The sequence below is a fragment of the Aethalodelphis obliquidens genome, unplaced genomic scaffold (genome assembly GCF_003676395.1).
Source record: "Aethalodelphis obliquidens isolate GAN/ISIS:26980383/991018 unplaced genomic scaffold, ASM367639v1 scaffold31, whole genome shotgun sequence".
Taxonomy (NCBI): domain Eukaryota; kingdom Metazoa; phylum Chordata; class Mammalia; order Artiodactyla; family Delphinidae; genus Aethalodelphis; species Aethalodelphis obliquidens.
In genome coordinates, this window is record NW_020837975.1 from 11,487,928 (window position 1) to 11,515,688 (window position 27,761).

The following is a 27,761-nucleotide window of genomic DNA, read 5'->3' on the forward strand; positions in this document are numbered from 1 at the left end:
AGAAGTTTATCCTGTCAAATTGATTGTGGTAGCTCTCAATGCAATGTTCGAGTTCAGACATCGAGGTCTGTATCGGACACAGATTTGAGGACAATGTCACTCACAGTACAGATGCTGAAGGAAGAACTCTAGAAGCATAGATGTCTGGTGATTACATACATTATTTCACTCCATTTTATAGTCCAATGATATTTTTTCCACATTTTGAAGATTCCACAGTTCTCTCTATGGCTATGAAGATCTCTTGCTGTTAGAATTGGCAAGAATCCAAGTGGCAAGCCCAAAACGTGATCAAATTACTTGTTGAAGGTTTTGGGCAGTTGATAAGACCCCTGTCTCCTCCCTCCTAGTTTGAAACCAATACAAGGACTAATGCAAAAGTCAGCCTGCCAAAAAAATGAAAGTATCTATCGACAAGAAATGCTAGAAGAATAGCTTCTTCTTAACGTTGACTTCTTATAGCCCAAACTGACTTCCTGCCATTTCCCTCATGTGTATTCCTGATTGAAGATAAGCCAAAAGCAATCTATCTGAATTATTAACCCTATTTCTTATAGAAATAGTTTTACTCAGGGGCTAATCTATGCCTCTTTGCCCTCTGATCAATTCCTTCCCTTTCCCCTACTTTGCTCTACATCACAGAGATGCAGAGTCCTAAAGGCAGCATTTCCCCAAGACCCCTTTTAGCTGGCATCCAGCTGGAAAGTCAGGGAAGGGGAGAGATACTCTGGCTTTTCCCTTCCTCATGCCTTCCACTCTCCTGCCAATGCCTCCTACCCGCTGAGACCTGCCTATAGATTGTCATAGCTTCCTGTTGTTGGTGATCTCTACGAGTTGTATTACCATCCCCTGTTTGGCTTCTCAGATTCTTCCGTCATCCATGAAACAAAACTATCTGCACTGATTTCTCCTGTTTTAAATACAGAGTAGTTTGTTTTCCTTGTTAGATCCTGACTGATACACTCAATTAAATACACAGCAATTTAACATAAAGCTCTCAGATGTTATACAAGACTGACAGAAGTATAAAGTCTTTGTATTTCTTTCAAAGTTACAGGCAAGACACTGCCCATTTTGCCACACAAGACCCTTTAAACAAGTATGGATACAATCTGCCTGCAATTCAATACCCGTAAATTTGCTCTCTGAACAATGAAAACTATATAACCAAAAATGTCAAAATGATGCCCTTGTTTTTACTTGTCTGCCTGAAGAATCATAGCTAAATTTTGTCCTTAATGGCAATAATTAACTCACTCCAGTTGTCTATCATATCCATCTATCTTCTTTTAAATCAAGTTTACCTTCAAATTTTTTTTTTCCTCTTTGACATTTTTTTGGGTCCAGGTTTATATGTGTTTTAATATTGTAAGTTGCTTCAAACCCATTTGGAAAATAGATGATATATATAATACTAACATAAACATTGTTTTCTTACTAAAAAAAACATGCTATATTTGAATTTTATGAAGAATAATGAGTTAGTATTTTGTAAAAATGATGCACATTTATCAAGATAGATCAAGTTATATTATGGTAGCAAATGAACAAATAGCACCATAATCTCAGAGGCTTAAAAATCACAAAGGTTTCTTTCTTGCTCACGTTATTTCTCCAGTGTTGTTAAATGGTGGCTCTGCTCCACACACTTGACACCAGCAAAGCTGATGGGGGTGCTGCCATCTTCTAAGACCACCTCCACAACATAAAGCTTCAGGGTTTGCCACAAAAGGGAAGGAGATTAAGGAGAACTTTATGCTAGTTCTCAAAGGCTTCGAAACAAAAGTAACATGCTACTTTCACTCAGATTGCACTGGATACAGCAAGTGAACTCCCTTAACTTCAAGGAAGCATGTGCTAGAAGGAATAAACAGAAGTTTTGGTAAGTGCTGGTAATCCCTACCACACTTTTTATTTTAAAAATCCAAACAACACAAAAAGGAGCAAAGATGAAAGTGAAAATCTCCCCAAAATAACAATGTTAATGTTTGATAAAAATTGTATTTAGATACCTTTAATATAGAAGAACATATAGAAGTACTTTACCAAAACAAAAGCATACTACACATATTCTATATATTCTAATATATATTCTATATATTCTAAGAATATACTATTCTTAATTGAAAATGACTAAATTAAATTTTATTTGAATTTAATAGAAAAATAAATAAAACTGAAGGGATTGGTGAGCTTCAGATAAATGTTTTTTCATGGTAAGAGATGTATATCTTTTCTCTAAAAGTATCTCTTCAGAATTAAGGAAAACTCATGGAATTAAAGGACTTGGGTCATCATGATTTTAACTACATGGTTGACATTTAGACAGTATCTACTTTCTTGCTTTGAAATATAAGGAAATTAGCTCACTTATAACACCACCCCTCCTCTACTTTCTAACTCCAAATTTGTGTTATATCTATTATTATTTATATTTTCAAGGTTTATAATATTTACTTACACAGTTGTTTAGTTTTATGTCTACATTTAAATAAATTCAATGTTTCTCACCAGTCCTTTTGCAATGCTTCTGGGTTCTCACATTCGTTAATTTGATTTATCTCTTAGTTGGTTAGCCTTGATTGTCAAGTAATTTTTAAAAACGATCCCTCGGTTCATTTTCTTCCAGGAGTCACACATGCTTAAAAATACTTGTCTGATGTTTTTGTTTTTAAAGGAAAACTTGAAAATTCAGCTGGGTATAAAATTATTGGGACACAATATCCTTGCTTCAGAACTTGTTCCACTGTCTTCTGGCACTGAATATTGCTAAGGGAAAGTCCAAGAGCAAACTTTTTTTAATCTTCACTCAGAGTTGGCTTGCATTTTTCAGACTGGATGTCCATAAGTTTCTTTATTTAGCTTTGGAAATTAGTAACTTCAATAGATTTTATCTTGGAGTTGAGCTTTTCCCATTTTTTCTTAGACACAGCATGGCCTTTTCATCCGCAGATTCAAGTAATGCCAGATTTCAGGAAACTTCTCTCTCTCTCTCTCTCTCTCTCTATCCATGTTTTTTCTGTTCCTCTCACTCTTCTTCAGGATTTCTAATTACTCAAGATTGGTTTCTCCTTTGGCTGTCTTTCTAGGTATCATTTTCTCTCATTATTTTAAATATCCTTAGTTATTTTTCAGCCACATTTCCTCCTCTTCTTCTTCCTTGTCTTCCTTCTCCTCCTCTTCTCCTTCCTTCTCTTTCGTTTCTTAATGGCACTTTCATCACTATAACGGCTTTCTTCTTCTCTTTCATTTCTGAGTTCTTCAAGCTTGCTTTTATTTTCTTGTCTTGTAATCTTTTCTTTGAAACCTTCTATATTTTTAAGCTATTTTTAAAAACACATATTGCTTTTAGGTAACATATTTAAGATTCTGAAGTATACTGCCTTGCTTCCTAATGTAAGGAGTCTTCAAATGTATATTGCTTTTCCCTCCACACTCCATATACATGGAAAGATCTTTAGTATTTTCTTTTTGATAATTTTATCTTTGAGCATGTGCATCTTTTTCCTAGAGAGTAGTCTGGGAGATGGGTAAGGGAATATTCAAATTCAGTTTGTGTCCTGAGTACCTTTACTCTGCACATATTTCATTCTTAGCCTTAAGAGCACATACTTTCCTCAAATTTTTGCACTAAAAGGTCTGGGATGGCAAAACCCCTTAAGTCACAAACTCCCTGAATCCCACTCACCAAAGGCCATCTTTCTTGGCCATAAGCCTAGACCACTGACCATAAAAATGGCCTGTCTTTAAGGTTTCTTCTTTAGACTCACCTTCTATAGTGTAGAAGGAATATCTAAATAATATTGCCCTATCGTACTTGTCTGTTTTCTTAGATCTCACCACCCTAACCAGAAGATCATTGGATTTGCATTTAAGAATTGTGACACTTTCTTTAAGGAGAAACTGTATCCTGCCTGAGGTTGGAGGATATATGTGTTGGCTCTCAGCAACCTCCCTCACCGTAATTCAAATTTCATAGTATTTGGCAGATTTCCTCACGGTTTGAGGTTATGGCTATTTCCTTATTTCACTGAAGATGGCTTTTTCCCTTCTATTTTTCATTTTTTGTTGTTGTTGGTGGTGAATTTCAGTAACAGGGAGTACAGTAAAAATTACTTTCTTCTGCTATTTAATCAGAAATCAGAATTTTAAAGGTCAGAAGAAACTCAGGAGCTAAATTTTTACAGCCAAGAAGATTGTGTTTCTCTAATTATGTATATGGAGTGAGTATGTTTTAATATTCTATTAATGGCTGCACCGTACCACTTCATTTATTTTAATAAACGTTTTAGACTTGAAACTTATGGTTCATGCAATACCACTAATCAGGTTAGATGAGAGCAGAATGCAAACTATATTATAAGACAGAATCACTAGTTAAGAAAGACTGTGTATTTCTCATATACAAAATATAAAAAAGAGGGAGAAAAATGCTTGGGATATATTAAGTGCTCAAAATTTAAGTTCCCTTCTTTCTATACCTACTAACATATATACAGTAGATAAGAAAATTTAGAATTGTCAACACATCTTTTGCTAAGGCTTCTAGCTGCCTATTGGGACCTAATGATAAAAGATGTTATTCTCATTATAATAAGAGCAGTGTGAAATGGATTTGCCCTGTTAAATATTTTGCTCTTCTCAGGCTCACAAATCTTGGTGTATACTTGCTAATTATATACAACTAATATGTCTTTCCAACAAAAATCTGTCAGGATGTGTTATTTAGTGTCTCTCTAATGGTGTGATGGAATATGATTCTGGAACACTAATTGCAACCCAAATCCTCTTGTTTCCCACACACACTACACAAGGAGATCGAGGCTTAGAGAGCTGTTAACAAACACAATCACACAGTCAAGCTGCTCTTTCCTTCCCGTGCTGTCCTCGTGTTATTAGACAACGTGTCCAGCGACAGCTGTTTCAGTAACTGTACAAACCTACTCACTCCACTCACAGCCTGTCTCCCAATTGTCTTTGCACTTCTACAAGGTCACACAACTCACTCCAAAAGTTTGACAGAGTGCAAAGTCTGAGAGCTTACAAAACGCATCAGCACAACTCAGATACATTTATTATGTTTTTTATTTCAAGCAAAGAATTAGGCAGAAAGACCTCTAACAGTTCCTGGGAAAATAATTTACAAATCCTATAAATGTTGTTGGGAGGATGGTTATTTAGAAAGTGATGTCTTCCAAAAGGTCTGAAGCACCACAAATTAAATTTTAAAATGCCAAAGTCATCTGTGATGCATTCTGTACTCACCAAGAGGCACAGTGTACCATAAAATCACCCCCAATTCTGGGTCTGAGATTGCAGGATTTTTCTCCTGAAATCACCAGGTCTTCTGCTCCACATTAATTCGACAAAAAAATATTTTTAATTAATGACTGACCAACTATGTAGTTGCCAGATGCTGAGAGAATAGAGTTGAACAGGACTACAGTCTTGTCTTTCAATAGTTGCTAGCTGAGAATTGTAGGGTCTTTCCAGATGTTATACTATATATAGCATATTAGCGCTCCTGAATTCATCAAGGTCAAGAGCAACACCAGATACCAATCATACAAGAAATTACATCCAAGGTTATTTGGACACTGTATTAGTTTTCTAGTACAACAAACTAGGTGGCTTAAACAATAGAAATTTATTATCTTACAGTTCTGAAGGCTAGAAGTCTCACATGGAGGTGTTGGCAGGGTTGGTTATTCTTTCTGAGGGTTATAAGGAAAGGATCTGTTCCAGGCCTCTCTCCTTGGCTTGTAGATGACTGTTTTCATGTTCACATGGCACACTCTCTCTATATGAGTCTGTCTCCAAATTTTCCCATTTTATAAGGTTACCAGTCATATTGGATTAGGGCCCAACCTAATGACCACATTTTAACTTGATCACCTCAGTAAAGACCCCATCTCTCAATAAGATCACTCTGAGGTACTAGAGGTTAGGGCTTCAACACAGGAATTTGACAGGGTAAGACAATTTAACCTACAACAGACACTACTGTGAAGTTTTGGTAGAAAGGACCCTGAACACTATTCTCTTCTCCAAATTAGCTTGTGAAAGAAGGCCATATTAGTCTAATTATTCACTGTGAGCAACATTATGACTCCCTAAAATGAATAGTTAAATGGCACTTTTATCAGTGGAGATTGCTCCTAGAGGGAGCACCTGATTTTGTTAATTCAGTACAGCTTCTGTCAAGATCCAGGTGAAATCCCCATGCTCCAGAAACCTCCGATAAAATCCACTCCAACCTGATGATGACCATCCCCTTCCATGTCCCAGGCCAAAATAGGAACAATGGGGTAGATGCAACTGGGCATCAGATTTCAATTCAAAACGAAACACTTTCTAATAAGTAGAATTATTCATCAGTGAGCTATTGCACTTCTAAGCATGGCATCCAAAGGAGAAACCATAAAATAAAAAGATTGACTATGTTAAAAAAAAAGAAATGAAAACTAAAAGAAAATTTATAAAATGGTGGAAAATGTTTGCTAAATATATGACAAAGGCAAAAGTTATCTTTATTCATTCACTCAACAATTATTTACTGAGCTCCTACTATATATCAGTCTTTGTTTCTAGGTGCAGCAGATGTGAACAAGACCAAGTGCCAGCCCTCATGGAGTCAACAAATCAACCAGACCTACCCTGACACTCCAAGAGAAGAACAAGTGGAGCACATAAACAAAGACAGAAATGCAAATGGCAAATAAAGATATAAAATAATTTGGTAATCAAAAATGCAAGTTAAAACAAATTGTTTTTTGCCTACCAAATTGGAAGAACTTTCAAATCCTGTGATGTTGGTGAGGGTACAGAATATGGACCTGATCACATACTTCTCTGGGAGTGGGTTTCAACCAGCTTCTTAATGGTAAAACCCAAACTGCCCCCAAATTTAGACTGAGCACATTTAAAATGCTAAAATGCATATTCCTGGGCTCCACGGCAGATTCTGAATCTATCCATCAGATATGGGATCCAGGAAACTGTCTTTTGACTACCATGGGGTATCCTAATACAAGTTATCCTTGGGCCATACTTGGGGACAGAGTGCTCTAGACCGTGGTCAGGGCTGAACAAACAGTTCCAGCAATGGGACTGTGCAGGGCCTAACAATCAAATGCAGAATATCTTGTTCAATTAGATGTAACTAATTGAGAGCAACATTTCAATGATAAGACAAAAAGTACCAAGTTATACTTGCTACTGGTGGGCTTTGACACTGGGTCACACACAGTTCAGCTATCACAATATTTATTCTCTCTGGTACAGCAAATCAACTTTTGAAAAAATTTACCCTAAGGACATAATCACGTTTTATTCAAAACATTGGTAGGATTACAGAAATTATTTAAGAGTGAGTTCTAAAAATAAGAAGAGGATAAAGCTATTTTTAATAACTTTTCCTTAAAATGCTAGCTATAAGTAGAGAACTTAAAAGGGAAGAGCTCTCCACTTTAGGTCCCCATATTTAGACTTTGTTTTGCAAATGTTTTCTGGTTACCATGCCAACTTCTGGATTTCTCTATGTAAATGGGAAATTGGGAACCTCGCCTTTTAAAAAAAATGATTAGTGTGTTCTTTTTATCCTGGTAAGCTCATTCTGTGCTGACAAATTATATTCTGACAGCTTGGTTGTAATCTAAAACATGCCTCTCTGGAGACTGAATAATAAAGTATTTCCAGGGATTGACAGTTACTCTTCATTTATATTTTTATGTATTTGCTTTCAATGAATTCAAGAGATAAACTGAAGTGCTACATACTTGCTATATTTTTTAAATAATTCAGAAATGTATCCTCACTTGAAAATTCTGACATGTCAATTTGATTATTGAACTTGTGAACTGTGGTGTAGGGAAAGAACATAAGCTCCTGAAACGGTCGGACTTGGAGCTGAACACTGGCTCTGCCACCTACTAGTTGTGTGACCTTGGGCAAGTAGTCTAACTCTTTGAGCCTTAGTTTCCATCTATAAAATAAGAATCAGAAACAATATATACACATATAAAGCATCTACAACAATGCCAACTCTATTGAGCAGGTTCTTGATATAACATGGTAGCTATTACCAAAGACAAAAATAAAAGCCAAGCACAGAAACATCCAAAACCTATTAGATTTGGTTTAAAAGATATCAGGCTTCACACAGGAAAAAAGTGAATACATTTTTAAAGTAATGCATAACCAACATTGTTAGAATTGGACTTCTTCAAGTTTCAGCTATTTATACTATTGTTAAACACTCAACAGTAAATAATAGGAAAAGACTTTTGGAACTTTGTAAGGTGACAGGACATGATAGATAAGCTTGTACAAAGGAAGCTTAAGGTCCTCAAGACTTTACAATAGTCTGAAAAGATGCAGTTGGCTAAAGTTAAGGCGTAACTTTAAAATAGCAAATGGCCAAGGTTTTTAGCTAATAGAGGTCATAGTGAACCAGGGCCAGGAGCCCTCCCTGACCCATTAAAGATGAGGGGACGTAATTGTGAGGATGAGGCCTGGAGTCCTCTAGGGATGCGTCACCTCAGGAAGAAGGTCAGCAGTGAGGCAGGGACAAGCTTCCCCGTGTTTTCCAGCAGCATTAATGGATCTACCTTTTTCATATTCCATTGGTGGGCAGGACCCATCTCTAGTCTGTCCCGCTCCGTTTGCTGTTTATTAAACTGTGTATGGAGGAGGATTTTTAGTGGGGCATGTTAAATTTTTCATTATTACACTCCCTAATTCTTAATCTGCCTTTATTCCTTTCTCTTCAATTATTGTGAGAAGAGCATCACAGATGATCGCATGGACAAAATGTTGAAGCAATACACAAATGCAAAACATTGTAAACAAAAGAAGATATTCTGAAATTAAAAACTATGTACCGCTCTCTTTAAATAAAAATAATAAGTTAAGGGTCCTCAAATCCACATTATATGTGGCACCTAAGCTCAACTTATTTAAGTTAGTCTATTGAAGAGTACTGATGCAGACCTAGTAAAACAACAACAACAAAATTAAGGTCCCAACACAATAACAGATGTCAACACCATGCTTTCACTACCTGACTTTTCTTTCCATTTATCTATCTTGTATTTAAGGTGGTGCATTCCAGAGGGTGAAAATGGGGCAGAAAAGAAGTCACTTGAGGGAGACTTTCTCAGACTACTTCTCCCAGCTTACTGTCCTCACCTATTGTTTGTCATCAGAGACAAGGAAGAACACAGAACCCGGGGAGGGTGGTTTAAAAAGGAAAGTGCCCGTGATCACAGTAAGCTGTTCACTTGGGGAACTGTTCCCACATCACCACCACCACTACAGAGACCACTTAATTCCTTTCACTGCAGTGTCGCTGGATGAGACCTTTGTGACCCTCCATCTCCAATCAGTAACTGGTTGAGGTTAGGGCCCAAGACTGAGTTGGCTCCAGAATCCTGGCTCTAGAATATGGTTCCCAGGTAAAATATAGGTGCTCAGTTAGGTTTGAATGTCAGATTAACAACAAATAGTTTTTAGTATAAGTATATCCCCAATATCGCGCTGAGACATACTTATACTACATACCATGGCAGTGTTCCTGGATCTGCCAACAATAGCTGCAAATGCATAGAGCACTTTCTATGTTCCATGCATTATTCTAAATTCTTTACAAATATTAATTCACTAAATACATGAAAATACATGGATAGGTAAACATATGCCAATACATGGATGACTGGAGGTTAGGAAGAATGAACCATGAATTTTAAGTTTCAAAACTTATGCAAAAATTCCTATAATTAAGACTTTTGATGAGTTGTCACTGACTAGCTGCAAATCAATTTGTAGAAAATTTAAAAATATAAAACTAAAAAAGACTAGATTTTTGTCCCTGCTCATTAACTAGCTGGAAGACCTTGGGAAAATCTTCTCAATTCTCTGGATCTAGGTTTCCTTCTCCTAACATGAAATTGGGATGAAATTATTTTTAAAGTCATTGCTGCCCCTAAAATTCTATTATATCTTATAATGTGCAAAAAACAGCTTGCAGAGAAATGCTTATTACCTCTGCAATCATTCTGTTGGTGTCTCCTAAGAAAAGCAGATTCAGAGCTTCTTCCTCTGTGGTTGCCTGATGAAGAGACAAGTTTTTCAGGTGGATATTCTGATCAGGGTCCTCCAATACTGTCACTTTCCTAGGGAAATGGGAAGCAACAACACAAGGCACTTTGAGAATGAAAAGAACTTCAAGTCTTTCTTACAGGTTTCTTTTTTAAAAGCTGTATGCACGATGTCTTGAATTTATAAAATCCAATAGTACACAAGACACCAGACAGTACTGGATTAGCATCAAACACTGACATTCCCTTGACAGTACTACCAAATAGCTTTGGGGCTGAAAAGTATATTACAAGCTCCTGATTTAAAGCCATCTGTCTTGGTAATCATCAGAACCCCAAAGCAACTTAAAATACATACTCTTATTGAATTAAAAATGCAAATAGTTAACCTTCTACCTATATCAGGAAACTTGGCTATACAGTATTTTTCTATGTCATAATTCAGTTTCTTACATAGGTAATGCACAAATTTTTCTCCTTCTAATTTTTCCCTTTTGTTCAATTTCATACCATTTTCAATTTACATGACATTTCAAACTGGTTAGCTCATCAATTTAAACATGATGAAAATTGAGGCATCTGTTATCCCTCTAGGAGTTGTTCCCTTGTCTAGTTTTCTTATCAAGGTGAATTAAAAATAATCAAGAAGTCTTGTAATAAAATTTTAGTTCATAATTATGATTTTTATGTCCATCAGATGTGTTTCTTGACTTTTTTTTCATTTACAACATCACTTTTCCTTCCACTGAATCCTTACAGTAAGAGCCTTAGGTCTGGAATTACATTCATCTATTACAACTGCCTCAGTGGGCATCCTGGTGCCAACACCACTTCCTCCCAGGTGAATTCTAACCCTGTTTTGAGAGTTGGCTTGTCAGTACTCTCCTTAGAGTCCTCTTAGGATTTTCTGCAAATGAACACAATTTGGCTAAACTCCTCACAGTCTTGCTTCAAATGCCTACAGATTCAAGCAATAAAGTTACTAAAGAGAGTTCCCTTGCGCCTCTTGAGTTTTGCTTTCTTGATTTTCTTAAAAATTGTTGAAGAAAGGAAATCTGTAATTCACAAGTGTTGCAAGTGTACCTCCAGATATCTGCACTTGCTTACAGCATTTGGAACTGATGATAATAGATAAAGGTTGGCATCGTTTAGCACTATTTCTCCCTTCAAAGTACAACTAGCAAGTGGACATGTGTCACTTGCCTATTGACAAAAATACATTTATAAAACCTTAAAAATGAAGATTTTGCAAAGACCATAATTTTTCAGTCTTCCATTTTGTAAGGAGGTTATCTGGACTTTCATATGTAATTTGTGGGCACTTAAAATACTAACTGCAGGAAGAAAATGTAGCTCTACCAGCACCTCTGTGACCAATATGTCACTAATAATCTAGCCTGTTGCCAAGTTTTGGACTCCTTTTTGTCTCCTTCAACAATACCACCTAAGATGGAAAAAGATCTCTTCCCTAAATGAAAACAAGTATATTTTATTTATTTTTCAACAAGACTCACAAGTGAGCTTATTAAAAATGCTTGAGTTAAAAAATGCTTAGAAAACATTAAGGCATTTTTAACTGAAATAGATGAATTGTGCTCCATTTTTAGGAACCCCCTTTATTCCTTAAGCTTTGCTTCCACCCTGATCTTTCTGATATGCTCGAGAAGGCTTGCCTAAATTCAATCCCTAAGGACACAGAAGTTAGAATTCTTCCTAAATCCACAGATTCTAGGTCTTAAAGGTAAAAAGAAGTTAAGTAATATTGGAAGGAAGATGAAAGCATGAAATAAGTGATGAGACAGTATATTAGAAGTGAGAAAAGAAGAGAGTTCTGTCTGTTTCAACAGGAGGAAGAAAACAAATTCTCCAACTCTGAGGCAAAGTCACCTGTGGTACATGTTGCAAGACCAAGTCTGATACAAAACCAACCTGTGCAAGTTCAGAAAAGGGAGAGGTGGGGGAGCAGGAAACAATTCAAAGACGAGGATGCTCACGCTCACTGGGCACCAAAAATATGCCAGGGACCTGCACTGTCTTCTGTAATCCAGTTGTAATCCTGGCTGCACACAGGAATAGCCTGCAGAACTTAAAGCAACACACCGGTACCAGGTGTCCTCCTAAGAGGTTCAGATTTGACTGTTCTGGGGCGTGGACTGGGTATCAGAATCTGTAAAGGTTCCAGGTGATTCTAGCGTGCAGCCAAGGTTAAGAGCCATTGACTTCATCTTTAACGACCACACAAGGTGGACACAGGGGGAGGAGGTTTCTGGTTTCTTTATCTTTACTCTCCACCCAGCTCCACCCCAAGCCCAAAGGGGAGAGTTACTCATTTTACTGGTTGGAGCTGAAGTCACTTTGGGCCATATCTACTAATAGGCAAGGTCCCTGTGAATTTTAAAAAGCTTGTCCTTCCATGGGAGGTTTCTTTTCTACTTCCCTGACCATGCAGCTGATGGGTAAACTAAGCCACCCATTAACCACAACAATAACTACAGCTCAACTGGGGATTATGGATATTCCTAAACATCCATAGGGTTTATATCGTTGCTAAATCAAAACAAAATCTAAATGATATATCATAAATAATCTCACCATTACTTCACTGAAATGAATGCAGAAAACAAGCAAGTATGGAACTCTAAAAGTGTTCATTTATTAGACAACCTAAATGGGTCACTGATTTAGGATTATATTTACAAAGAATAGTTAGAAGCATAAGGTAGAAAGCGTGAAATGTCATCAGCAGCATTCGGCTAAGCTACTTTTTTCCTTCTAAATCATTCAGAGCCTTTGATTTGCAATGGACCTACCTCAGAACTATTACACTTCTATATTTACTTCCGGGTGCTCGTCCAGCTTTGTCACTTTGATCACAATACAGTTTGCACGTGCTTCCAGTTTTTCTGTATAGAACTCTCAGCCGTCTTTTGTAACCCTGTAACTCATCACCAGGCATTTCTCTGGCACTTTTCTGATACTGTTTTCCTCACTACTTTCTGATTTCTTGCCCGTGGAGGTTTTGAAAAGTAAATAAAAAGACAGGTTGGTGTCCAGTTTACTTTGGCTTCTTTCATGGTTCTCTCCCTGCTTTGGGCTCATCTGTTGGGCACGTTTTAATAAAAAGACTCCACCTCTGGCATCTTTCTGGAATCTTCTTCAGTGCAACTGTCTCCCATCAGGGTCTCTCTTGCCAGTTCTTCTCCTCAGATTCTTTCCTGGTTTCTGCCCAATCCCTTGGGCATGAGGCTTTGGACCTTCCCTTATTGCCCTGCCTGCCCTCATTGAAAATCCCTTTTGCACTTAAGCCTCCCAACCAATTTGTCACTCCCACCCACTCTCATGCCTTTACTCAGAGAAGTGCAGCCTCAGCTGGGTACTACCTCTTGACTAGGTCGACTAATCTAGGAGTGAGAATGCTTTAAACTCTGCTGCTGGTGGAAAGCTTTTCAAAGTTGGAGGAAATAAGAATCATTAGCAAAAGTTTCTCTTCGAGTTGCTTCCTTTCCTGGCCCTTCCCCACCCCCCTGCCACTCCCCATGCCCTCAGCTCTCTAACAAATCAATAGCTATTTCCTGAATCCTCAGTCTACCACTCGATTCTGACTATAATTTTCATAGCTTGAAAGAGGGCTTTATTGGAGTTTCTTAAATAAACATCTTAATTCCAAGATGGAAACCCCCCAAACTATTTATTTGATTCCTCTTTGAAAGGGCCTGTGAATAGTTTTCTCTACAAAATGTTTCTAAAATGTTTAGATTTCAAGCAAAAAGCCACTGATAGCCTTAACTTGGACCCCTAAGTGGAAAAGTTCTGCTAAGTATACTCAGCCTACTCAATGATGGAGAAGAAGCAAGCTTTGTGTTTTCTCTGTAAACAGAGACTCTTTTCCATTTGGCTAAGTAGTTGGAATTTTCAGGCTTTCTAACTGACTGGAAGACATATAAAGAGCAATGGCCAAGCTCTTGTTCCCAATAATGGAAGCCATCAATGAAAGAACCCTCCCCACCCTACATCCCATCTCCACAACATTCCAATACCACCAACTTGCTGAACAGGGACTTTCCAGGAGTTACTACAGTGAATCTGTTCTCTCATGTTCATGTTATAGACAAATATTGCTATGGTGATTTCTGTTATTTTTTTCTACTTGCGAGTGCCCCGTGTGATGGTGCAGGCCAGGCACTGAACAACGGCACCTTGTTCAAGATGGTGCAATTCACATGAGTCTGTAGATTTATTATGACTTATGTCTGTCAGGGGGCAGTAAAGTGTCTTCCAACAAAACCAGCATATTACAACAATTTTTCAACAGGTGGCAGGGTTGCCTTTTAATAATCGCATGAAGGTACCATGAAGATGAGAGGTAGCTCAGTCTAGTTACCTTGACTTAGAAAAATATCAGTAGCAGGCAGCCCTCATGAAAATGGAAGGGTGTCCATCAGGCTCTTCTAAATAACTGAATAATCTCACATATTGTAAACAGAGCTGCACCATTCATTTCAATAAAGAGATATTACCTAATTCATCACTTTCCAACTTCCTTTTTTTCCCCACCCCAACACATTTTCAGAAACTCTCTACAGGGTAGATTTGGGGGAAGATGTAAATTTTTAGAAGTATGTAAGGGGAGCCCTTCTTCTTTAGATTGATTAAAAATCTAAAAGATTTCTTCTGTTATAAAATATAATAGTTGAAACATATCACTTAAGAAAGTTTTATGAACCTGCAATAAATTTTTGTGCTGGTCTTAACCTAGACAGAATGGGCTAACAGTAATGGATACTTTTTCTCAAGATCACTATTGAGGTATTTTGAAAACTCTAGTAACTTGAAGAAGCTATCTTTTCTTTCTTGTTTTATCTAAGATTATATCTTCTTACTGATAATGAAAAACATAGCCAATCACATGACACTTTAGATTGAGTTATTTCATTTAACCCACTAAAAACACCAGGTTCTCTACTAAATATTTAAAGAAGAGATTATACCACTTATCTACAATCTCATTCAGGAGAGAGAAGCAGAGGAAATACTTCCTAACTCATTCTGTGAGGACAGCATTACCCTTATACCAAAACCAAAGGCATAACGAAAAGAAAACTCTAGACTATATCTCTCATGAACATAGATGCAAAAATCCTCAGTAAAGTATTAGCAGATCAAATCCAACAATGCAGAAAAATAATTATATACCATGACCAAGTGGGATTATCTCAGGTATACAAGGCTGGTTCAACATTCAAACATCAGTCAATATAATCCATCACATCAACAGACTGAAAAAGAAAAATCACATGACCATATTAATAGATGCTGAACAAGTATTTGACAAAAACCAATACCAATTCATGATAAAAACTCTCAGTAAATTAGGAATAGAGGGGATCTTTCTCAACTTGATAAAGACTATCTACAAAAAAACCTACAGCTAATTTGAGAGCTAATGGTGAGAAACTCAAAGTTTTCTTAGTAAGATCAGATACAAGGTAAAGATATCTCCTCTCACCGCTCCTTTTCAACATTATACTGGAAGTCCTTGTTAATGCAGTAATGCAAGAAAAGAAATAAAACGTATACAGATTGGGAAAAAAGACATAAAGATGTCTTTGTTCACAGATGACGTGACAATCTATGCAGAAAACCTGAAAGAACTGACAAAGAACTCCTGGAACTAATAGGTGATTAGAGTAACACTGCAGGATACAAAGTTAATATACAGAAGTCAATTGCTTTTTTGTATACTAGCAATGAACAAGTGGAATTTGAAATTAAAAACACAAAACCATCTACCTTAGCCCCTAAAAATGAAATATTTAGATATAAGTCTAACAAAATATGCACAATATCTATATGAGAAAACTACAAAACTCTGACGGAAGAAATCAAAGAACTAAATAAATGGTGAGATATTCCATGTTCATGGAGAAGGAGACTCAATATTGTCCAGATGTCAGTTCTTCCCAACTTGATCTATAAATACAATGCAATCCCAATCAAAATCCCAGCACATTATTTTGTGGATATTGACAAAATTATTCTAATGTTTATATGGAGAGGCAAAAGACCCAGAAGAGCAAAAACAAAATTGAAGGAGAAGAACAAAGTAGGAGGACCAACACTACCCAACTTCAAGACTTACTATAAAGGCACAGCAATCAAGACAGTGTGGTATTGATGAAAGCATAGATAAATTGATCAGTGGAACGGAACACAGAGTCCAGAAATAGACTCACGTAACTATAGTCAGCTGATCTTTCACAAAGAAACCAAAGCGATACAATGGAGCAAAGACAGCCTCTTCAACAAATGGTTCTAGAATAACTGGACAGCCACATGCAAAAAAAAATGAATCTAGACACAGACTTTGCACCACTCATAAAAATTAACTCAAAATGGATCACAGACCTAAATATAAAATGCAAAACTATAAAACTCCTAGAAGATAACAGGAGAAAACCTAGATGGCCCTGGTTGCGGCAATGCCTTTTTGGATATGACATCAAAGCCATGATCCATGAAGGAAATAATTGATAAGCTGGACTTCATTAAAATTAATAGACAATGTCTAAAGAATTAGAAGATAAGCCACAGACTGGGAGAAAACATTTTCAGAAGACACATCTGGCAAAGGACTGTTATCCAAAATATACAAAGAACTCTTAAAGCTCAACAATAAGAAAACAAATAACCCAATTAAAAACTGGGCCAAAAATCTTAACAGGATCTCAAAGAAGATATACAGATGGTAAATAAGCATAAGAAAAGATGATCCATGTCATATGTCATCAGGAAAATGGAAATTAAAACAATAATGAGCTACCCCTATACACTTATTAGAATGGCCAAAATCTGGAACATTAACAACATCAAATGCTGGGATGTGGAGCAACAAGAACTCTCATTCATTGCTGATGGGAATGCAAAAATGGTACAGTCACTACAGTTTGGTAGTTTCTCACAAAACTAAATATATCCCTCCCATATCATCTAGCATTCATGGTCCTTGATATTTACCCAAAGAGGCTGGCAACTTATGTTCACACAAAAACCTACACACAGATATTTATCGAGGCTTTATTCATACCTGCAAAAAACTTGGAAGCAACCGAGATGTCCTTCAGTACGTGAATGGATAGATAAACTTTGGTACATACAGACAGTGGAATATTATTCACTGCTAAAAAGAAATAAACTATCAAGCCGTGAAAAAACATGAAGGAGACTTAACTGCATATTACTAAGTGAAAGAAGCCAGTCTGAAAGAGCTACATACTGTATGATTCCAACTATATGACATTCTGGAAAAGACAAAACTATGGAGATAATAAAAAGATCAGTGGTCACCAAAGGTGGAGGTAGGGGTAGTGATGACTAGGCAGAATACAGAGAATTTTAAGTCAGTGAAAATACTCTGTATACTATCATGATGAATGTAAGTCATTATACATTTGTCCAAACCTATGGAATGTACAACACCAAGAGTGAAACCTAGGTAAACTATGGACTTTGGGTGATTTTGATGTGTCAATGTACGTCCATTCTTTGTAACAAACGTGTCATTTTGGTGAGTGATGTTGAAAATGGGAAAGGTTATGCATGTGTGGGGGTAGGGAGTATATGGGAAACCTCTGTACCTTCCTCTCAATTCTGTTGTGAACCTAAAACTAAATACTTCATCATGAAAAAAAAAAAAAAGAAAAACAGGTCCAAACTGAAAGCTGTAAAATATTCTTTTTTTTAAATTGAAGTATAGTTGATTTACAAGAGTATAGTAGTTTTAGGTGTACAAAATAGCAATTCATTATCTTTATAGTTATACTCCATTTAAAGTTATTATAAAATATTGGCTATATTCCCTGTGCTGTACAATATATCCTTGTAGCTTATTTATTTTGTATGTAGTAGTCTGTACCTCTTAATCCTCGAAGGTGCAAAATATACTGAGCGCTTGTTGTGATGAATTCTTGTCTTGTTTTCCAAATTAACTTCTTTCTTTTCAACTGGTAAATATCCTCTACTAAATATTACCATTACTATTTCTTTTTTTATGTTTATTATTTATTTTTTCTTATTAGCCATCCATTTTATACACATCAGAGTATACATGTCAATCCCAGTCTCCCAATTCATCACAGCACAACCCCCACCTCCCGCCGCTTTTCCCCCTTGGTGTCCACACGTTGGTTCTCTACATCTCTGTCTCAATTTCTGCTATGTAAACTGGTTCATCTGTACCATTTTCTAGGATCCACATATAGGAGTTAATACACAATATTTGTTTTTCTCTTTCTGACTTACTTCACTCTGTATGACAGTCTCTAGATGCATCCAGGTCTCTACAAATGACCCAATTTCATTTCTTTTTATGGCTGAGTAATATTCCATTGTATATATGTACCACAGCTTCTTTATCCATTCATCTGTCGATGGGCATTTAGGTTGCATCCACGACCTGGCTATTGTAAATAGTGTAGCAATTAACATTGGGGTGCATGTGTCTCTTTGAATTATGGTTTTCTCTGCGTATATGCACAGTAGTGGGATTGCTGGGTCATATGGTAATTCTATTTTTAGTTCTTTAAGGAACCTCCATACTGTTCTCCACAGTGGCTGTATCAATTTACATTCCCACCAACAGTGCAAGAGGGTTCCCTTTTCTCCACACCTTCTCCAGCATTATATGTTTGTAGATTTTCTGATGATGGCCATTCTGACTGGTATGAGGTGATACCTCATTGTAGTTTTGATTTGCATTTCTGTAATGATTAATGATGTTGAGTATCCTTTCATGTGTTTGTTGGCAATCTGTATGTCTTCTTTGGAGAAATGTCTATTTAGGTCTTCTACCCATTTTTGCATTGGGTTGTTTGTTTTTCTGATATTGAGCTGCATGAGCTGCTTGTATATTTTGGAGATTAATGCTTTGACCGATGATTCATTTGCAAATATTTTCTCCCATTCTCAGGGTTCTCTTTTCGTGTTGTTTATGGTTTCCTTTGCTGTGCAAAAGCTTTTAAGTTTCATTAGGTCCCATTTGTTTATTTTTGTTTTTATTTCCATTATTCTAGGAGGTGGATCAAAATATATCTTGCTGTGATTTATGTCAAAGAGTGTTCTTCCTATGTTTTCCTCTAAGAGTTTTACAGTGTCTGGTCTTACATTTGTGTCTCTAATCCATTATGAGTTTATTTTTCTGTATGGTGTTAGGGAGTGTTCTAATTTCATACTTTTACATGTAGCTGTCCAGTTTTCCCAGCACCACTTATTGAAGAGACTGTCTTTTCTCCATTGTATACCACTGCCTCTTTTGTCATAGATTAGTTGACCATAGGTGCATGGGTTTATCTCTGGGCTTTCTATCCTGTTCCATTGATCTATATTTCTGTTTTTGTGCCAGTACCATACTGTCTTGATTACTGTAGCTTTGTAATATAGTCTGAAGTCAGGGAGTCTGATTCCCCCTGCTCCGTTTTTTTCACTCAAGACTGCTTTGGCTATTTGGGGTTTTCTGTGTCTCCATGCAAATTTTAAGATTTTTTGTTCTACTTCTGTAAACAATGCCATTGGTAGTTTGATAGGGATTGCACTGAATCTGTAGACTGCTTTGGGTAGTATACTCCTTTTCACAATTTTGATTCTTCCAATCCAAGAACATGGTATATCTCTGCATTTGTTTGTATCATCTTTAATTTCATTCATCAGTGTCTTATAGTTTTCTGCATACAGGTCTTTTGTCTCCTTAGGTAGGTTTATTCCTAGGTATTTTATTCTTTTTGTTGCAATGGTAAATGGGAGTGGTTCCTTAATTTCTCTTTCAGATTTTTCATCATTCATGTATAGGACTGCTAGAGATTTCTGTGCATTAATTTTGTATCCTGCAACTTTACCAAATTCATTGATTAGGTCTAGTAGTTTTCTGGTGGCATTTTTAGGATTCTCTATGTATAGTATCATGTCATCTGCAATCACTGACAGTTTTACTTTTTCTTTTCCAATTTGGATTTCTTCTATTTCATTTTCTTCTCTGATTGCTGTGGCTAGGGCTTCCAAAACTATGTTGAATAATAGTGGTGAGAGTGGACATCCTTGTCTTGTACCTGATCTTAGAGGAAATGCTTTCAGTTTTTCACCATTGAGAATGATGTATGCTGTGGGTTTGTCGTATATGGCCTTTATTATGTTGAATTAGGTTCCCTCTATGCCCACTTTCTGGAGAGTTTTTATCATAAATGGGTGTTGAATTTTGTCAAAAGCTTTTTCTGCATCTATTGAGATGATCATATGGTTTTTATTTTTCAATTTGTTAATATGGTGTATCACATTGATTGATTTGTGTATATTGAAGAATCCTTGCATCTCTGGGATAAATCCCACTTGATCATGGTGTATAATCCTTTTAATGTGTTGTTGGATTCTGTTTGCTAGTATTTTATTGAGGATTTTTGCCTCTATATTTATCAGTTATATTGGTCTGTAATTTTCTTTTTTTGTACTATCTTTGTCTGGCTTTGGTATCAGGGTGATGGTGGCCTCATAGAATGAGTTTGGGAATGTTCCTTCCTCCACAATTTTTTTGGAAGAGTTTGAGAAGGATGTGTGTTAGCTCTTCTGTAAATGTTTCAGAGAATTCACCTGTGAAGCCATCTGGTCCTGGACTTTTGTTTGTTGGAGGATTTTTAATCACAGTTTCAATTTCAGTGCTTATGATTGGTCTGTTCATATTTTCTATTTCTTCCTGGTTCAGTCTTGGAAGGTTATACTTTTCTACGAATTTGTCCATTTCTTCCAGGTTGTCCATTTTATTGGCATAAAGTTGCTTGTTGTACTCTCTTAGGATGCTTTGTATTTCTGCGGTGTCTCTTGTAACTTCTCCTTTTTCTTTTCTAATTTTATTGATTTGAGTCCTCTCCCTCTTTTTCTTGATGAGTCTGGCTAATGCTTTATCAATTTTGTTTATCTTCTCAAGAAACCAGCTTTTAGTTTTATTGATCTTTGCTGTTGTTTTCTTTGTTTCCATTTCATTTATTTCTGCTCTGATGTTTGATTTCTTTCCTTCTACTAACTTTGGGTTTTGTCTGTTCTTCTTTCTCTAGTTTCTTTAGGTGTAACATTAGATTGTTTCTTTGAGATTTTTCTTGTTTCTTGAGGTAGGCTTGTATAGCTATAAACTTCCCTCTTAGAAGTTTGCTGCATTCCATAGGTTTTTGATCATCGTGTTTTCATTGTCATTTGTTTCTAGGTAGTTTTTGATTTCCTCTTTGATTTCTTCAGTGATCTCTTGGTTATTTAGTAACGTATTGTTTAGCCTCCATGTGTTTTTTTTACGTTTTTTCCCTGTAATTGATTTCTAATCTCATAGCGTTGTGGTTGGAAAACATGCTTGATATGATTTCAATTTTCTTAAACTTTCTGAGGCTTGATTTGTGACCCAAGATGTGATCTATCCTGGAGAAAGTTTCGTGTGCACTTGCAAAGAACGTGTAATCTGCTGTTTTTGGATGGAATGTCCTATAAATATCAATTAAATCTACCTGGTCTATTGTGTTATTTAAAGCTTGTGTTTCCTTATTAATTTTGTGTCTGGATGATCTGTCCATTTGTGTAAGTGAGGTGTTAAAGTCCCCCACTATTATTGTGTTACTGTCGATTTCCTCTTTTACAGCTGTTAGCAGTTGCCCTATGTATTGAGGTGTTCCTATGTTGGGTGCATATATATTTATAATTTTTACATTTTCTTCTTGGGTTGATCCCTTGATCATTACATAGTGTCCTTCCTTATCTCTTGTAACATTCTTTATTTTAAAGTCTATTTTATCTGATATAAGTATTGCTACTCCAGCTTTCTTTTGATTTCCATTGGCATGGGATATCTTTTTCCATCCCCTAACTTTCAGCCTGTATATGTCCCTAGGTCTGAAATGGGTCTCTTGTAGACAGCATATATCTGGGTCTTGTTTTTGTAGCCATTCAGTAAGCCTGTGTCTTTTGGTTGGAGCATTTAATCCATTCACGTTTAAGGTAATTATCGATATGTATGTTCCTATGACCATTTTCTTAATTGTCTGGGTTTTTTTTTGGTAGGTCCTTTTCTTCTCTTGTGTTTCCCACTTACAGAAGTTCCTTTAGCATTTGTGGTACAGCTGGTTTGATGGTGCTGAATTCTCTTAGCTTTTGCTTGTCTGTAAAGCTTTTAATTTCTCCATCAAATCTGAATGAAATCCTTGCTGGGTAGAGTAATCTTGGTTGTAGGTTCTTCCCTTTCATCACTTTAAGTATATCATGTCACTCCCTTCTGCCTTGTAGAGTTTCTGCTGAGAAATCAGCTGTTAACCTTATGGTAGTTCCCTTGTATGTTAGTTGTCATTTTTCCCTTGCTGCTTTCAATAATTTTTCTTTGTCTTTAATTTTTGTCAACTTGATTACTACGTGTATCGGCGTGCTTCTCCTTGGGTTTATCCTGTATGGGACTCGATGTGCTTCCTGGACTTGGGTGGCTATTTCCTTTCCCATGTTAGGGAATTTTTCAACTATAATCTCTTCAAATATTTTCTCGGGTCCTTTCTCTCTCTCTTCTCCTTCTGGGACCCCTATAATGTGAATGTTGCATTTAATGTTGTCCCAGAGTTCTCTTAGGCTGTCTTCATTTCTTTTCATTCTTTTTTCTTTATTTTTTTCCTCAGCAGTGAATTCCACCATTCTGTCTTCCAGGTCACTTAACCGTTCTTCTGCCTCAGTTATTCTGCTAATGATTCGTTCTAGTGTAGTTTTCATTTCAGTTATTGTATTGTTCATCTCTCTTTGTTTGTTCTTTAATTCTTCTAGGTCTTTGTTAAACATTTCTTGCATCTTGTCAATCTTTGCCTCCATTCTTTTTCCAAGGTCCTGGATCATCTTCACTATCATTATTGTGAATTGTTTTTCTGGAAGATTGCCTATCTCCATTTCATTTAGTTGTTTTTCTGGGGTTTTATCTTGTTCCTTCATCTGGTACATAGCCCTCTGCCTTTTCATCTTGTCTATCTTTCTGTGAATGTGGTTTTCGTTCCACAGGCTGCAGGATTGTAGTTCTTCTTTCTTCTGCTCTCTGCCCTGTGGTGGATGAGGCTATCTAAGAGGCTTGTGCAAGTTTCCTGATGGCAGGGACTGGTGGTGGGTAGAGCTGGCTGTTGCTCTGGTGGGCAGAGCTCAGTAAAACTTTAATCTACTTGTCTGCTGATGGGTGGGGCTGGGTTCCCTTTCTGTTGGTTGTTTGGCCTGAGGCAACAAAACACTGGAGGCTACCCAGGCTCTTTGGTGGGGCTAACGTCGGACTCTGGGAGGGCTCACACCAAGGAGTACTTCCCAGAAATTCTGCTGCCAGTGTCCTTGTCCCTTGGTGAGCCACAGCTGCCCCCCGCCTCTGCAGGAGACCCTCCAACACTAACAGGTAGGTCTGGTTCAGTCTCCTATGGGGTCACTGCTCCTTCCCTTGGGTCCCGATGTGCACACTACTTTGTGTGTGCCCTTCAAGACTGGAGTCTCTGTTTCCCCCAGTCCTGTTGAAGTCCTGCAATCAAATCCCACTAGCCTTCAAAGTCTGATTCTCTAGGAATTCCTCCTCCCATTGACAGACCCCCAGGTTGGGAAGACTGACATGTGGCTCAGAACCTACACTCCAGTGTGTGGACTTCTGTGGTATAAGTGTTCTCCAGTTTGTGAGTCACCCACCCAGCAATTATGGGATTTGATTTTATTGTGATAGTGCCCCTCCTACCATCTCATTTTGGCTTCTCCTTTGTCTTTGGATGTGGGGTATCTTTTTTAGTGAGTTCCAGTGTCTTCCTGTTGATGATTATTCAGCATTTAGTTGTGATTCTGGTGTTCTCGAAAGAGGGAGTGAAAGCATGTCCTTCTACTCCACCATCTTGAACCAATCTCTCCATTATTATTTCTAATAATAATATTATTAGACTTGAACTCTGGTCTTTTGATTTCCCAAAGAACTTAATCAACACCCAAAGGTATTTCTACCACCAAAAGTCTGCCATTTCAGAGGTGCTGGCAACCTGTATATGATTTATTGCCTGTCTGAAAAGGAGCAAAATTGAAATGATTCATTTAATGTAATGTATCCTACATGATTCAAGGATGCCCAATGTCACTGTGGCAACATCTTCACACTTTCAAAAGGTTTCTGCTTCTTACTGTGCTTAGGCTTTCATATGCTATGAAAAGAGGTATCACCAAAAGAACTCAAGAAAGAGAACTAGGGGCTTCCCTGGTGGCACAGTGGTTGAGAGTCCGCCTGCCGATGCAGGGAACACGGGTTCGTGCCCTGGTCCGGGAAGATCCCACATGCCGTGGAGCAGCTGGGCCTGTGAGCCATGGCCGCTGAGCCTGCACATCTGGAGCCTGTGCTCCGCAACCGGAGAGGCCGCAACAGTGAGAGGTCCGCATACTGCAAAAAAGAAAAAAAAAAGAAAAAGAAAGAAAGAGAACTGGAAGCTGCTACAGAAATGCAAAACCAAAATGAGAATTATCCGTGACAGGTAAAGACAGAACCAGACTAGGCACAATTAATGTGTAGGAGAAGCAACACTTTTCTCACAGGTGGTTATATTTATTAATTTATTGGTTACTGTCATTTAATTATTTCACTAAGATTTAGCATCTATGTGAAACATACTTTCATTTATATCTTCTTTTTTCTCAAAATTATTGTCATATATGATAGAATTTTAGTTTGCTAATAAATTGATAGGATCATCTTTCTGTATTATATTAAATTAACCAAACTTCTCCCACCCCAGATCAATATCACTTTGCAACTGCCAACAGACAAATGGCTTCCAAATCTAATGTATGTAACCATGGCTTATCATCGACTTATCTATTGCCTACAGGCAACCACCATTAGCATGATTTTCCAGATGTAAACATTTAACATAAAAAACTATGCTTGTTATCCTCCCTCTAACACTAATACCCTTTGCTTCAGCCATCACATTCCTTTTGGTGCTCCAGGCTCACAAATAATGCATCGTTTAATGAAATGTCTTGTTTGGCTTAATTTCATATGGAATTACAAAGCCCATACACTAAAATTTATCTTCTTCAGTGCTACCAACTTTTTTTTTCAAAGAAAATCATTTTCCTCCCATTTTCACTAATACTTGCTTTCTAGTTCAGATTTTGTAGTTTCAGTATGACAGATTATGTGCTCAAGTTTTCCACATTTGGGGAAATTATAGGGATAAATAGATCTCAAGGCAATGGATTTGTAATTTTGGAAAGACACAGCACTTCCTCTGCCAAGTAAATAGCTTTATACACCTCTAAGTTTCCACTATTGCATTTTACAAGTTTATTTACTTTTGTTTATTTTCATTTTAACATAAATTTTATTATTTTTCCAAGTATAAAAGTAATACATCTTCTTGTGACAAAGTTCAAAAATTTTTAAAGTAAAATAAAATTTTAAAACAGAGTCCCATCACAAAGACAATGATAACGATATAATTCCTTAATTTTCTTATGTATATTTTGCAGATTTGTGGTAGAATTATAAATGTATACATGTTATTATATCCTTTAATATTAATGATGCTATCTTCCTTTTACTATTTTCGGATACAGGTGCAGGGAAGGAAATGGGGGATATACATGGACTTTTCCCCCAAATAACTAATTGTGGCTCACAATGCAGGTTGCCTGTATGGGATCTGATGTCCCTTTCTCCCTATTAGGCTCTGATTTTGTTCAGGGAGTTATTTTAAAATACTAGAATTTCCCTGACTCCCTTGCAACTACAGTGGCCATGTGACATAATTCTGATCAGTCATAAGTTAGTGAAAATCAATAGGTAGAGCTTCAGGGAAGACTGTTAAAGGGGCAGCCTCAGGCAGCACATGACTTTTGCCTTTTTCCTTCCAGGAATGTGGATGTGATGTGGAACACAATGCAGGCATTTTGCAGAGGACCGAAGCCACGTGCTGAGAATGCAGCCCCGGCTGCAATCTCCAGAATTCTTAGCGTGTCCGGTGGTTGGGGGGGAAGGAACGGACTATTTGATTAAGCCGCTGTAAACTGAACTGCTGTTACCCGCAGTTGGCAGTTAATTCACTAACAAAAATGTTCAATACCATTGACTGAATAAGTCTTCTCTCTATCTACATTAAATAATAGCATGTTTATAGGATCTGATTCTGGTTTATCTGTTTAATTTTGAAGGAGTATAACGTGATTTCATTATTAGAGTTTTTACCGAATTTCAGTATATGGTGCCACCAGTACTCCCTCATTTCTCTATTTTTCAAACACTTCTTTGCTCTTCTTGGTTGTTTATCCTTTCAGATAAACTCTGGAATTCTATCTATTTTCTAAAGCCTTTCAGGTTTTGCTTGGAATTTCATTGAACTTCTACATCAATATGGGAAGAACTGACCTCTTTAAAGTGTTCACATTTCTCATTCCTAATAGCTCTCCATTTACCTTCAAGCCTTCTTTTATTTGTCACTCCAAACTGTACTATTGTCCTCACAAAGTCTCTGAACATTTCCTGAGTACTTTGCCTTTTTTCGCTATCAAAAAAGAGATCTATTTTGCCATTATTTCTTCCACCTGGGTTATTCCTAGGGCTTGCTTCTTCAATTGAGTTAGATATGTACTGGAAGATAATAGGTGGTCAGCTAGCCTGAAGAGCATCAGTCTGACCTCTGGTTCATAATCACCAGCTTTCATTTTGTAAAATGTCTCCGACTATCCTAGAACTCAATCTGAAAACACAAGGTCCAGTGTAATTGGCCAAACTGCCACGGATACGTGGGCTAACTGCTATGGAAGTTTCAGAGCAGGGAGATTAATGTGCTACCTGTGACCCTTATCACCTGGTCCAGATGATCACTCTAGCCACATGACGGAACCTCTTCCCCTTACTCACTGAGATTTCATTCTCAAGGCTCTTCCCCACATACACCCTCTCTACCATGACTCAGCACTCCTCCTGCCTTGGCAGCACTGCCAGCTTGTGTCTCAGTCAGAACTCTGGTCTTGGCATATGCCAGTAAAATCAGGAAGTCACTGAGGGTCATGGGAGCAAAGACACTGGTGTGAAGGGGCTGAAGTGAGCTGTGACAGAAAATTATTGGCTGATATGGGCTCCATTCATGAGACTACTGCAGCTCTAAATGATTTGCCTGCCTTTTTTGCATTTTCAGACATTATTAGCTGGACACTTTAGAAGTTGTGTTTAATGGAAGTCTCCTGAGGTGCTTCATATGCATGTTACATTTTCCAACTAAATGGTTAGTAAAATGAAGAATACAGTTTAAATTCTTTATAATGCCCCAAAAGAGCTCACCGAAATTCTTGTAGCATAGTGAATACTTCATACATATGATGCTGACACTCTCATAAGGTTGTAATGCTTTTTTTCTCTATTGCTTGAGCTGTAAGAGTTACAGGTGTTTCCAAACCCTGAGTATTCTTCTTAAGGACAGAATAAAGTGACCTGGCAAGCCTAAGTCATGCAAAACCCTTTTAGGTAATCTTATGGTTTTACTTTCGATGCTCAAAATTCGAAACAGATTTCAAGAAAACATGGTGTAGTATCAGCATAAATCAAATAATTCATACAGCAATTACAAGGACTGGACAATAAGTTAAAAAACATCCCCAAATCCATAT

The 27,761-nt window shown here is 37.2% G+C and overlaps 1 protein-coding gene across 1 annotated transcript in view; it reads right to left on the minus strand.

Moving 5' to 3' along the window:
• The window catches only part of KIF6 (kinesin family member 6), a 387,990-nt gene that overhangs the window by 260,915 nt on the left and 99,314 nt on the right, over window positions 1-27,761 (minus strand). The window contains exon 6 of the mRNA XM_027127150.1: window positions 10,043-10,172. Coding sequence (XP_026982951.1) covers window positions 10,043-10,172 — 130 coding nt within the window. The remainder of the gene's footprint in view (window positions 1-10,042; window positions 10,173-27,761) is intronic.